Source organism: Nuphar pumila, chromosome 7 (genome assembly GCF_984573655.1).
Source record: "Nuphar pumila chromosome 7, dmNupPumi1.hap1.1, whole genome shotgun sequence".
Classification (NCBI taxonomy): domain Eukaryota; kingdom Viridiplantae; phylum Streptophyta; class Magnoliopsida; order Nymphaeales; family Nymphaeaceae; genus Nuphar; species Nuphar pumila.
The window spans coordinates 39683338-39696505 of record NC_143255.1 but is presented as its reverse complement, the minus strand read 5'-3'; the positions used below and the strand labels follow the sequence as shown (position 1 = coordinate 39696505).

The window sequence follows — 13168 nt, the reverse complement described above, 5'->3', positions numbered from 1 at the left end:
ACGTCTCAGTCAAATGAGTTATTATTATTTTTGAAATGAATAGCATCATTTTACATTTATTAATGTATGTCAACGATATCATCATTAGATGCTCCTATTAAGCTATTCATCAATTCATTGCTAGTCTTGGCACATTTATAAATATTAAACTCGAAAGGGATGTTAATTACTCATTTATTAATATAGTTCAACTTAACTCATACATGTAAAAAATTATGAGAATAGACAACTAAAAGGAGACTTTTCGGTTATTAAATTGAGTTTAAACAAATCAACTCATACATTCCCTTAAATTTCATTTAGAAAAAGACAAAAGAGGCTTTTCTGCATTATATATTTTAGTATTATTTTAAATATACGGTTATAAAGTAAATGTACTAATGCTATAACTTATTTGAGCAATATAGGGTCTATTAATTTCTTGGAATATACTTTAATTTGTGTTTCGTGGCTCAACCGATGAAACACATATATGCCTCGTAGTTTTACGCCGCTAACCGGATGACTGTAAATATGGCATGTGTGTCAGTGCGATCAGGTCTTCTTCGGATTATAAATAAATAAAAAAAAAAACTTGTTTTTATCATTTTCTCAAAAGCAATAGCCCATTGTTTTGTGCTGATTGAAATACATTTTAGTTTACTTGTAAAGCTATTGCAAGCAAAACTAAAAAGAAAAATATATAATTTAACAAATTTAAAAATGTCACCAACTACAGTTATAATTTGTTGGCCTGCCAAAATATCTTTTATTCTTAATCGTAGGATTAGAAATAAACAGTTCAATGAATCCAAAGGTCAACTTTATATATATATATATATATTTATTGAGGGAAAAAACCCTAGTTCAGGGCTGCAGGGAGAGATTGACACTGATATGTTGTATAGGTCATCCATCCGACTTGAATGTGTTAAGCATGCCACCCGCATTCATCATCAGCCCACATCAAACTCTGCATGAGATTCATAGTTGCATTACTTGTAGCTCTCTCATTGGCCACCAAAGGTCAACCTTAACTAATCACTCTTCTTCTTCTTTTTAAGCTCAATAACCGACGTAGGGAGTTCTAATTCAAAAAAAAAAAAAATCCAATGGCCAGTTCCTCGAAACAACATGAAAAAGCTTTCACGAGCTAAAACTAGCAATTTCAATAGATGCAATTCAAGTTGGGTTTGGCTTCACCAAACCCAACTTGAATGAAAAGTTGAACTTATCCATTATAAGAGCATGAGGAATTTTGGACGGTTTATGTAGTCTAGATTTGGGGCACGCGTGTTTGGTGAACATATTCCACTAGGAAACATTTTTATATTTCTCATTAGACAGATGACCAAATATAAAATATCAATCTACTAGCATAACAAGATTGTTAGGTTAGGATTAAAATTATTTGCATTGACTTGGCCTAAGAACTTGACGTTATTGTACACTAGAAAGGGTTGGATAGGAATACAAAATAAAATAATGTTGGGCATAGAAGCTTCCCCACTTTCAACTAGGTCAAGTTAGGCTTTTCATGACTTGAGTTTTTAGGCTGCTGTAAAACTTTAGTCTAAAACAAGCAGAGTCGATGTGCCGCGTTTTGGAGGCTAGCATTGCAAATAGTTGCAACATGATACACGGTTTATTTTCCTTTAGGAAGGAAGCTTCCATGAAAAATACTAGTTTGTCATTGGTAAATGTCACAATCTTGGAAATACCTTGTAAGTTAATTTGGTAGCACTAGGGGAATGTATGATCAAGTTGGGGGAAGACTCACTCTCTCTTCAATAAGCAGGTGTTTAGAATAAGGATGGCAATGGACCGCGGCGGGGGACAAGGTCTCCACCCCTGCCCTGTCTCAAAATCCGGACCTCCATCTCTGCATGGGTTTGGATTTTAACCTCCACCCCTGCCTTCATCCCCGTTTCATGTCCTCCATCCCTGGTTCAAACAAGGGCGAAGAAAGGTGAGGCCCCGTTTCCTCTCAGTCCATTGCCATCCCTTACAAGGATTTAGGACGGGGTGGGGGAAAGCGTAAGTTCATCCCCGCATGGGTTTTGATTTTAACCTTTATCCCCGCCTTCATCCCTATTTCATGTCAGTTCATCCCCCGGTCCAAACGGGGCAGGAGCCCGTCCCCCCCCCCCTGTGCACACACACACACACACTGCCATCCTTACTTTCACATTAAATATTTGGATTATCCAATTAACGGCAGAGACATTGGCAATATATTTACAAGTACTATTGTTTTCTACCAAATAGTTGTCGACAATTCATGTACATACACTACCAACCAACTATTGCCCTATAATTGTTTAATGATGCTTTGTACCTTATACCTATATCAAAAGGGAAAATTTTGTGTAGAGACACATCAGTTTCCTGATATACCAAAAACACTAATGTTCTTTTAAAAGTCATTTCAAGATCCACTTTTCACAAAAAATGATCAACTGAACTTAATTTCTTGGTTAAGATGCATCCGAAATGTCTTAATTTTAACCTTGTTTTAAAAAATGAGTCTGGCTTATGTTATCTACAGGTGGGAGCAGTTAAAAAAATGTTGGTATAAATAAATTTCTGTCAATGATCAATTCCAGAGGGTTTTACCCTCTGCACAAGCCAACTACCAGGATAAGCCCTGGGGGCGAGGATCCTAGCCTCAGTTCAGTTTTTTTGCCTCTGGATGGCGATCGTAGGTATGAGAGGCTGAGCCGGCGCGACCAGGTCTTTGATCCCAAATGTGGCTTCTTCTAGTAATAAACCCGAAAAAAAAAAATACTGAGTTAATCAGACAGAGAGGTCCTTATTTGAAACTTTCACTGAAAAGGTGTTTTGAAATGTTTTTTTCAAAAAAGTGTGTTTTGGGGATATCTGGCAAGATATTGTCTCAACATGAAATTTTCACAAAACAAAAACCTGCAAGCAAAGAAGATACCTAATTTGTTTTCTACGTGATCAAAACATAAACAAAAAAATGTCCTTTAAGCATAGTAGGTAAAATAATAAGTTACTTGGGAAACTTAAACATGAAGGAAAAAGAAAAGGAAGTTGGAAGGAAAAAAGTTGCAATCATTATCAACTACATAAACTTTATGCATCCAATGTCTTTCACACAAACTAGAGAGAGAAAGAGAGGTCTTAGCTATAGCATGTATGTGGCTTGGAGCAAAAGAATAGGAATCACCTAACGTGCTCCACAAGACAACAGATGCTTTATTATCATCGAAGGTGGGCAGGGTGGTCTTGGGCCCTACCTAGAGTTTCTCTAGTTGAGGGGAGCTTCACTCTTGATTAAGTTATTTTTAATAATTATTAAAAAATACTTAAATTTTTTTAATATTATTTTAATGACTTTAACATGTGTAATTGACACGTAATACTTTTTTAATTATTTTTTTGCTCATTCAAACGATACAGGGCCAGAGATACCGATACTGACAACATTGGGATTCCTCGTCATCAAAAGATATGTATATATATATATATATCATAATCATTATCAGTAAAGCAAAACATGTGGCAGCCGACCCTTTAGGTTCACCTCAAAGTGTTTCTTTTAAGCTGGTGCACCCTAGTCATCTTCATTTTGATAATCAACTTTAAATCAGATTTACTTCTCTTTTTAGTCTATACCAATCTAAATTCTTTAAAACTCTACAATGGGTGCAGACTTAATTACAGTTAGGGGTGGCAATCGTGTCAGGTTGGCGGGTCAGCATACCTCAACCCGAATCTGACCCGTTTATTAAACGGGTTGCTGTGGCAAACACGAACCCGGCCCGTTTAATAAACGGGTAACCCGACACGACCCGGAAGATAGTATGAGATGTTGGCGTTCTTCAAAACAGAACCCAAATGTGATAGCAAGAATACATACCAGACATGAGATTCATGTGTCTGTAGCCCATCTTGGACCTTTAGACTAAAGATTCGTAAAACTCGAATATTAGTTTTAAATCTTAGATTCAAGGATCAAGATTCTATTTTTTTTTTGCAAAAATCATGAATTTGACGCGAGGCCCGCTTCATGGCATCCAAACACAGGAAGTTGTCAAAGCCTTGTTTCGCAAATTGCATTCATTAGGGTTCGCGAGGTGTAGAACAGTAAGGTCAGCACATCTGTTTCGAGTACAGGGAGACTGATGCAGTTAGGTCTCAAAATCTGCCCTCACCCCGTTCCCACTGTCATCCCCTAGCAACGTAGTTTTCTTAGCAATCTCAGGGTTTCGAGGTTGCATGGCATCAGGGTGATAGGCTCACGTATACGTCACGAACCTTACATCATCTAGGCTTTAGCCCGGTGGCTCTCTTTTACTTTGACCCGCAGCCAGCATTTTATTTTGTTCAATGACTTTGTAGGGGTCCGGGTCGGACTAAACCCAGCTGGATTATCAAAAAAAAATAAAAAATCCTATGCCTTGATGATAAGGTCCTTTTGTTACTTGGTTAGCCGGGTCCCTATGGAATATGGATCCAACTAGACCTAAACCATACATGGATATTAATTAGGACCACCTCTAATTTAGAAACCCTGATTCTTTTGGTACCTTGGTAAACGTGGACACCTCACGCATCATTCACATTTGAAATATTCGAATTCTTCAACGACGTCGGTGGATAAGCAACTTTTCGGTTTAACGTGGGCCGTGGACTTCGGGCAGACCCAGATCATTGGGGCCCATCTCATTAAAAATACAGTGCGTATGGAAGTGCGCGAGCATGCCATGAGATTGAGGGATAAGTATACGCCTCAAGTAGGGGCGGCAACGGGCCCGGCAGCCCTATGGACCAAGCAGACTGTATAATTTTAAAAAATAATTATTTGTACAATAATTAACTTGATAACTATTATTATTTACCTAATTAATTGTATTAATTTTATGAAATTAGAAAGATAATTAGTTGGGTACACAAGAATTTGTTAATTATTTATTATTTATCTAATTAGTTGCATTAATTAATTAGATTTAGGCCGAACCCGACCCGCTTCACATCGGCTCATTGGGTCAATGGGCTGCTCTTCAAACTGGAGCCCTTTAAAAACCAGGCCAAAGCCTGACCTGTTAGTAAATGGGTTGGGTCATTTTCGGATTGGGCTGCACATAAAACCCGATGGACCGATCCAGCTATAAACTGCCCCCGGCCTGGGCTGGGCCGGGCCAGCCCGATGCCGACCCCTAGCCTCAAGAAATATGAGGAAGCATATCCCTCAAAGAATATTAGAATCCCAGCCTTTCCATGCATTGAACCCGCATACAATCCAACGATCCAAAATGAACCACGTAGTAAGATCAGCACGTCAACTACAAAATGCCTATCGTGTCAACACGTGGCAACAATTTCAGGCTCCACGTCATAAAAGAGAATCCAAAGCGTGCACCCTATTTTATTTTCGAAAGAGATTGGTGTCTGTGGTGACACGTGGCACACGATAATAAGGTGGGGGATACAAGAGGGTCGTTGCGGTAAGGCAGCTAACATCCACCTCACTCTTTCAGCTGCCAGTCCTAAACCTAACGGGGACCAGCATCATAAATGTCGCCGTTATTATCGGGAAAAAAATGAAAATTTCACCTATTGTAAATATATTATGGGGTTTGATTTGACCACGATCATTTCACTCTCTCTTTTTTAGTTTTTTTTAATAATTTCATCTTGTCTACTATTTAAAGTTAATTATAAATATACAATATTTTCCTCAGATTTTCTCAAAATGAAAAAAGATTAAGTATATCTCGATATTTATTTCTTCCCCAAGAAAATCCCTACTATATTCAAAGAACGTTATTAATGGCTTCCTTTTTTTCTCCAACACATCCCCAACCCCATAAAAGTCAACTCCACAACCAAAAACTTTTTAGTCTGAGTTGACTTAATAAGGTAGGGTTGCTCAACCGCCCCCAAAACCACATAAAAGTCAACCCCTTTATGAGCGTTCAAAAATCACGGGACTCGGTCTAAGTTGAGCTGCTCAACCAGTCAGGGTCTATTGGAGGGTTAAGTCATCCACTACTAGGTTTGAATGGAAAATCTGCGGCCCGCCTAACGACCCGTTCGATCAAGTCTTGAAAGAGTCGTGGTCATCCATCGTTCCACTCGTTCTAATTGGCACCTAGCTAGTGCTATCAAAGCCAATGTAGGGATGGCAGTAGATCGGGGTGGGGGCGGGGGACAAGGTCTCCACCCCTGCCCTATCTCAAAATTCTATCCTCCATCCCCGTTTCATGTCTTCAATCCCCGATCCAAATAGGGCAAGTCCGAGCAGGACCCCGACTGCTATCCTTAAGCCAATATCTACACTTGAATCAATTGCCAAGATTGAATTCTCCACGTCCAGTTGGTCGATCAACCCCACAAAATTTATTAGTTTGGACACACCTTAGCCAAGGTCAAGCAATCTATCAAGCTTAGCGTGAAGTCAATCGTGTGTAAGCACGTGAACATAGACTTCAACCCCGAAGTCATGTGCTAAACCCAAACTCGAGAACGAATTCGTGCCATTTGACTTTATTGACTTGACTTGGTGTGAACCCAACGCTGATGGTTACGTCTTTTTGTCACTTCCCAATTCCAAAAAATAAAGAATTGCCAAACAGGGTACTTTCATGCATGCCTTAAGCGTGAAGCATGGGGTTCCGATGCCTACGTGGCAGTCGGTGGTAGGCTACGAAGCAACGGATCACTTTCCTAAAAGTGATTTGGCAGATCACTTGAACTGCTCTCGTCTAGTGGGCCCCATTCCCTTCTTTACATGGCCCACTAAACCCAGGCACCGTCCGCCAACCAAAAAGTTCGTTGCACCTTCCTTTCCTTCGCCACCAAAACTTGACCTCTCTTTTTTAACAATACAGTGTTTTGGTCCTCCTTTTCAGGCCACCCTCCACACCCTTTGCTTTGAGGCACCCTTCCCCTTCCTCACCATCTTCCAAAAACCATCATAAAAAAAAAAAAAATCCATACCACCTTATGGCCATCTTCCACTATGCACAAACTGTTCAATTAAAAAATATATATATATATAAACTAAATTGGTTGCGCAAACCGAATCGACTCGCCGAATCACGAGTTGGACCCCAAACGGTTTTTGCCCGAGTTACTGGCGTGGATCCGTAGCAGGATATTCGGATATGGATGAAACAAGCGCAAGTTGATGGTCTGCTCTGTACATAGAATGGACGGGCGCATGTGCAATTACAGCACCCTTAACTAATCGATGGGTGCACTTTGTTTGTGAAACAGGCCATCAAGATCAGAAAGGTTCATTCAAGGTTTGCATTGTTCATTGCATCAATAAACAGTGTCCTAAACCTGATATGTTGCGTGTCACATCATATTGTCCAACCTGACCCTTTTGTGTGGTATTAAAGCATCAACACTGAATGTTAATACTTTTGCATCATATCTCAATGTATCTCCTGTTTATTAGGTCCCAAGGTGTTTGTGCTTTTCACAAGGTATGTTTTTAACAGATAATATTTTCACAAGGTATTAAAGTATGAAACTTGACAGACTGCAACCTAATCATAATTAGGAGGAGCCACTTGGGTACAACCGCTTCTACACTAAAGAAGAATAAATTTGGAAAACACAACCACTTCCCATCTTATCCCACTTTTTTCTGGATAAATGGGTGTCTCCAAAGTACTGCCCTTAAATAAGCAAAAGAATTAACAGAAGCCGTTGTAATAGTAACTATCATCCAAGTAACTCCCTTGTCCAATTCCTTCACACCCACCATTGGATCAACCACCAACTGACGGCTGTGATTGAATCCCCTTCGATATTGAGATCCAAGGGATCTGATCTCTCTGGTTCGGATATCGAATCCGAACGTTTTGCCCTTTCGTCTTGCAAAAGCAAAGATATCATATCCGAGATACCCTTGGACCCGAGATCCTGTGTCTGATGGCACCTCGGGTTTTGGCATGGGGCCCGCACTAACATAACCGAGCCCCTGCCATCTCGGATCCGAGATCCGGTGTCATCAAGCTGCACACAATGGGGTGAGATCCGATCGATAGAAGATGGATCTTGGGAGGGGGTGGAAAAGCAAAAGATGCCATCCGGACCGTCCACGCTGAAAGGGGAGGAGAGCCACGCTTCGATGGGCCCCACAAAAGAGGCCGAAAGCAAAAGCCAACTGCTAACACCATCCTGCTTTGATGGCCAGCCAGATTACAGAATTCAAGTCACGAGGGCGTACACGACGCTTGGAAACAAGGTGGGGCCGGTCTGCCAACTCAGCCAAAGGCATGACACGTGGAGGACCCAAGGCCCAACTAGACGGCTGACTTGGAAAACCCCCAAAACCAAACCCAAACCACCTCACCCCCCAACTCTATAAAAACCAAGCACAATTGCCAACCTCCTCTCCAAACCAACACAACCAAAACAGCACAACCATAAGAGAAAAAGAAGAGAACCACCATGGAAGGGTGGAGCAGGGGAGCCACCATAGGCCGGGGATCGTCGGCCACCGTCTCGGTCGCCACCCTCCGCGACTCCGGAGCCGTTTTTGCGGTGAAATCCGCCGAGCTCGCCGCCTCCTCCCAGCTACGCCGCGAGCATTCCATTCTTTCAGCTCTTTCTTCCCCACATGTGGTCCGCTGCCTCGGCGCCGATGTCAGCTGGGAGGGAGGCAGCCGGTTCTACAACCTTTTCATGGAGTACTTCCCCGGAGGGACGCTCTGCGACGAGATCAGGCGGCGAGGCGGCCGCCTTCCAGAGCCGGAGATCAGGCGGCACACGCGCTCGGTGCTGCAGGGTCTCTGCTACCTCCACGGGATTGGGATCGTGCACTGTGACATCAAAGGGAGCAACCTCCTGATTGGAAAGGATGGCGAGGTAAGGATCGGCGATCTCGGGTGTGCAGTGCGGGCGGGCGCCGGCGGATTGGCCGGCACGCCTCTGTTCATGGCCCCGGAGGTGGCCAGGGGGCAGAGTCAGGGGTATGCGGCGGACGTGTGGGCGCTCGGCTGCACAGTGGTGGAGATGGCGACGGGGCGGCCGCCGTGGGCGGAGAGCACGGACCCGATTTTGGCCCTCTACCGGATCGGATGCTCGGAGGAATTGCCGGAGATGCCTGAGAATTTGTCGGAGGAAGGTAAGGATTTCCTCAGTAGGTGTTTCTGCCGGAATCCGGCCGAGAGATGGACGGCAGAGCAGCTGCTCCAGCACCCTTTTGTCAAAGAATTTAAGGGGGCGGTGGTTGATGGGAAGCCGTTTTCAGACTCGCCCAAGAGTATTCTGGATCGAGATCTTTGGGATTCTCTTGGAAATGAGAGCACCCAAACGAGAATTGTGAACTGCAATTCCACGGATGTTCTTCCCCCTGCTGCTGCTGAGAGAATCAAAGGCTTGTTTGCTCCATCCGCTAGAGGACCAAATTGGTCATGGGGGGAGAATTGGGTATGCGTAAGGGCCAACGAGCCGGAGAATTCGCCGTCGCCGAGCATTGCAGGCGAGGAGGCCTTGGAGGAACCCGCCGTGGCATCAACTTGCGGTGGGGAGGTTGATGGTGACTTACTTGGGACAGACAGTTCAGTGACTCTAATTAGTGATTTGGAGGAAGAAATTGATGACGCGTCTTCTATCAATAGAAGCATTAGTATCATTGATTCTGTTAACATCATAAATATAGACAATTACTTGATTGAAATGAAATTGGTTAAGTTTCCAGTAAATCTCTCTCTCTCTCTCTCTCTCTCTCTCTCTCTCTCTCTCTCTCTCTCTCTCTCAGTTGATTGTGGATGGTTTCTTAACTAGCTTGGCCAAGAAGCACATTTCAGTTGATAAGTTCTATAATATCTCACCATGAATCAAATTTGGCCTGCTGCAAAATAGCACTTTGATGGTCTTTGACCCATAGCCAAAATCAGCTCAAGTCTAGTCCCAAGAATGAGCTACAAAGATTTTTAGGCAAATCAAGAACCACATTCAATTCACACCAAACTTGGCCCACAAGTCTTTACCTTAGAAACTAATAAATTATGGTTATGCCTATCAATAAAGCAGGATCAGCTTGGTTGATTAAGTGATATATTAGATACAATCAAAAGCAAAGGATCTTGAGTACCATTCACAATGCAGAAGAACTATGAGGAGCCATAGCGGGGCAAATCGGTCCAAGCCCAAGGCACCCGCATAAGCAGGGGTCGGCCTTTGTTATAAGATTTGAATGGGCTCGACGCCATCACCCAAATGCGCCGAAATCCGGGTTTGGGTTACGGCCAGCGCCAACATAATAGATCTGCTTAGGATCCAAAAGACGCATTCAATTCTGACACGCCTTGGCATGAAACTTGTTAGTGAAGAATAGAACAAGTATAGTTTTTGGATAGAACAACAAACTACAGCATGATTCATTAATAAATCTTCAGGATCTTTTTCTTTTTCTATATGGAGGACCTTTCTGCATGATGAAGGTAATCTAGTGCTCTTGGTATAGAAAAAAGTAGGATAGAATGGTTCCTTCAGCGGAGAAATCCAAAAGGATATTTTATAGCTTTAGAGCATTCCTTTTATGCTAAGTTTGGATCCTTATATGGTGTAGGAGTCACTTTGAAGTTTCTGGCACGCACAGCCAATTCTACACCAAGTTAATATCTAGATATCTTCTTAAAGGAATACATGGCATTGGTGATTTGGAAATTGAGCAATGTCCAATCAAAAGTACAGCACAAATGAGGGTTACCAAGAAAATATCAGAGTGATGAAAGAGTTTTGTGTCTTACAAGCAAAGAAATGAATCAAGTACCCACACAATCTACAGCAGAAACATCACTAGTGTTTGAAACCAAGATTCCTTGCCAATTGGCCGGTCACACTCTACTCCTAGTGGATTAGGAAACTAGCCCTGCTTGGTTCAAGTGGACTGAAGATCCTACTTGATGTGACCCAGCCCCAACCCAACAAGCTGATGCAACCTTCTAATAAAACTTAGGTCAGTTTTTTTTTTTTTTTTTTGAAAGGCAAGCTGGGGTTAGGCAGATCCCCTACCAGTTATACAACGATTCCATTGGGATTCGAACTTGCAACGTCCCAACACAAGGTGGCGTGCACTAGCTGCTTTTACCAGACAAAACTTAAGTCAGTTGGAGACAAGGGCTCTGCTCATTTGGTAGGAGCAACTCATGCACGACACCAAGTTGATGGGATGTCATGAGTTCGAAACCTATAGGGCGAGGCACTTCATGGTTGGCAAGAGAGACCTAGGGTTTTAGGTCAATGAATTCTATGAATAACTAGGTCTGTTCTTAAAAGGTTATTATTAAGGATCCTTCAGCGAAACTAATGCCTACATAGGCTAGAGTCAGTCAATTCCTTAACTTTTATGGGGTTGGTCCACTCTCCCAAGGTTCACCATTATAGGCTAGGGCCAATTAAGCATAGATTCTTGTCATAAATAGATAGATAGATAGATAGATAGATAAAAAAAAACGTGATAGTATGAAAATAGATGATATTTTAAAATTAGCACGCTGTTTTCTAAAATGTTTCCACATGACTTGATATTTCTACATTCTTTTCCTTGAAAATGAGGAGCAAGAAAAAAAGAAGGAAAGAATGTTTGGTTATCTTCTTATTCCTAGCAACTCTAATTAACTTGAGTGTTATGCAACCTTGCAACTAGTGAGATAATATCTCTTCACAATTGCAAGCAAAACAAGAGAGAGAGAGAGAGAGAGTAGGATATGTCTCTCGGGAAGTTAATAAATCAAGAAACATGAAGCAGACCCAAGGGGTTTGGCGTAGTGGGATGGGGCCTACACTGTTTGACCGGGCAGTCTAGGTTCAAATCCCATAGGCGTCAACCCCTTGCGTAAGCCGAAGTTTGGTGACTCTTTGGGGTTGAGGGGTAAGCCCCCAGAGTTTTACGCAGGCATGGACAGAGACCGTAAGTACTGCAGGCTGAACCAGCGCAGCTAGGTCTCTGCGCCTGAGGCAGATTCTCCGAGTAAAAAAAAGAAACGTTAAGCAGACCGTCGCCGGAATATCCCCAGGGAATCGAGTATTGGAGTTTTAGGATGTTAGGTTGTGCTCTTGGCCATCCCCACCCATACTGGATCACCTTTCTCCCTTTGTAGTGAATGTATCAACATAAGTGGGCATGGAGAGAAGAAATGCTGGGAATTAGTTTTTCATATTGTTGATTGGAAAATATGGGCGAAATAGAAGTAAAATTGTTCAGAAAGAAGGAATTAGATTTTAATCCAGCAACATTGAAGGCCATATAGGTTAAAAAAAAAGTTGTTCAATATTTGGATTGAAGGAGGGCCACTTAGGACACACCACTAGACATGAACCTCGTGACTTTTGCTTCTTGGCCGTAGGGCTGTCAACGGGTTAGGTATCGGACCCATCAGGGTATACCCAAACCTGCCCAAATAGTTGGTTGCTGGGTTCAGGTTTTGTCGGTTCAAGAGCTAATATTCATTAAAAAACACATACAAAACACTCATGTCAAGCCAAGGTGGGGTTGGGTATCCGACAAAAATAATAACCCAAACCTGACACACATGGTACTCGGGTCAGGTTCCAGTCGACCCGAAATTAAAACATTTTTTTATGGATATACCCAGGTATTCAGGTTCAGGTCGGATCAAGTGCCAGATACAAATCCGGCCCATTTTCAGCCCTATTTTATGGCTAGCTTATTCTTTTTTAGATAGGATCCAATTCATTGACAGCTTAATGACAGAAGGCAGCATATTCAAAGTCCCCAACTATACATCATGGAGAGAGTGGAGACAATGTCCTATTCTCTCATGTTCATAGCAACTAAAAATGTTTGTGAATGTTTACAAGGGTGACCCCCATGTACATGGGCAAATGCTTGTATGGGGGGTGTCCAAATAATGCTGTGTTTTTGTTTTTGTACTTTTTGAAACATTGGGATGAGATGAGGTAAGATGGATTTTGGGATAAAGGCCTTGCATGTATATAACAGCCCATGTGATGGGTTCCAATTTGAAGTTATCTCGTTGGCTCATTCAAGAGGAGTGAATAGTGGATATGTGGCTTTGGGCAAGCCAAGCAGCTGGGCTATCTTGTTTCAACACAAGACATTCAATGGTCTTTATAAGGCCCACTTCATATGCCGCCAGGGGACTGGTCACCAAAGTTGAAGGGATGTCACAAGTTCGAAACCCGCGGTGCGCCGCAACGCTGAAACTGGGTG

General features: G+C 42.4%; 1 protein-coding gene across 1 annotated transcript; it reads left to right on the top strand.

Moving 5' to 3' along the window:
- Positions 1-8380: 8380 nt before the first annotated feature.
- Positions 8381-10552, top strand: LOC149832003 (mitogen-activated protein kinase kinase kinase 18-like). The gene is made up of 2 exons (XM_090013133.1): positions 8381-9666; positions 10541-10552. The coding sequence occupies exons 1-2, from the start codon at positions 8416-8418 to the stop codon at positions 10550-10552; spliced, it is 1263 nt and encodes a 420-aa protein (XP_089869259.1). The 5' UTR covers positions 8381-8415.
- The last annotated feature ends 2616 nt before the right edge of the window (positions 10553-13168 follow it).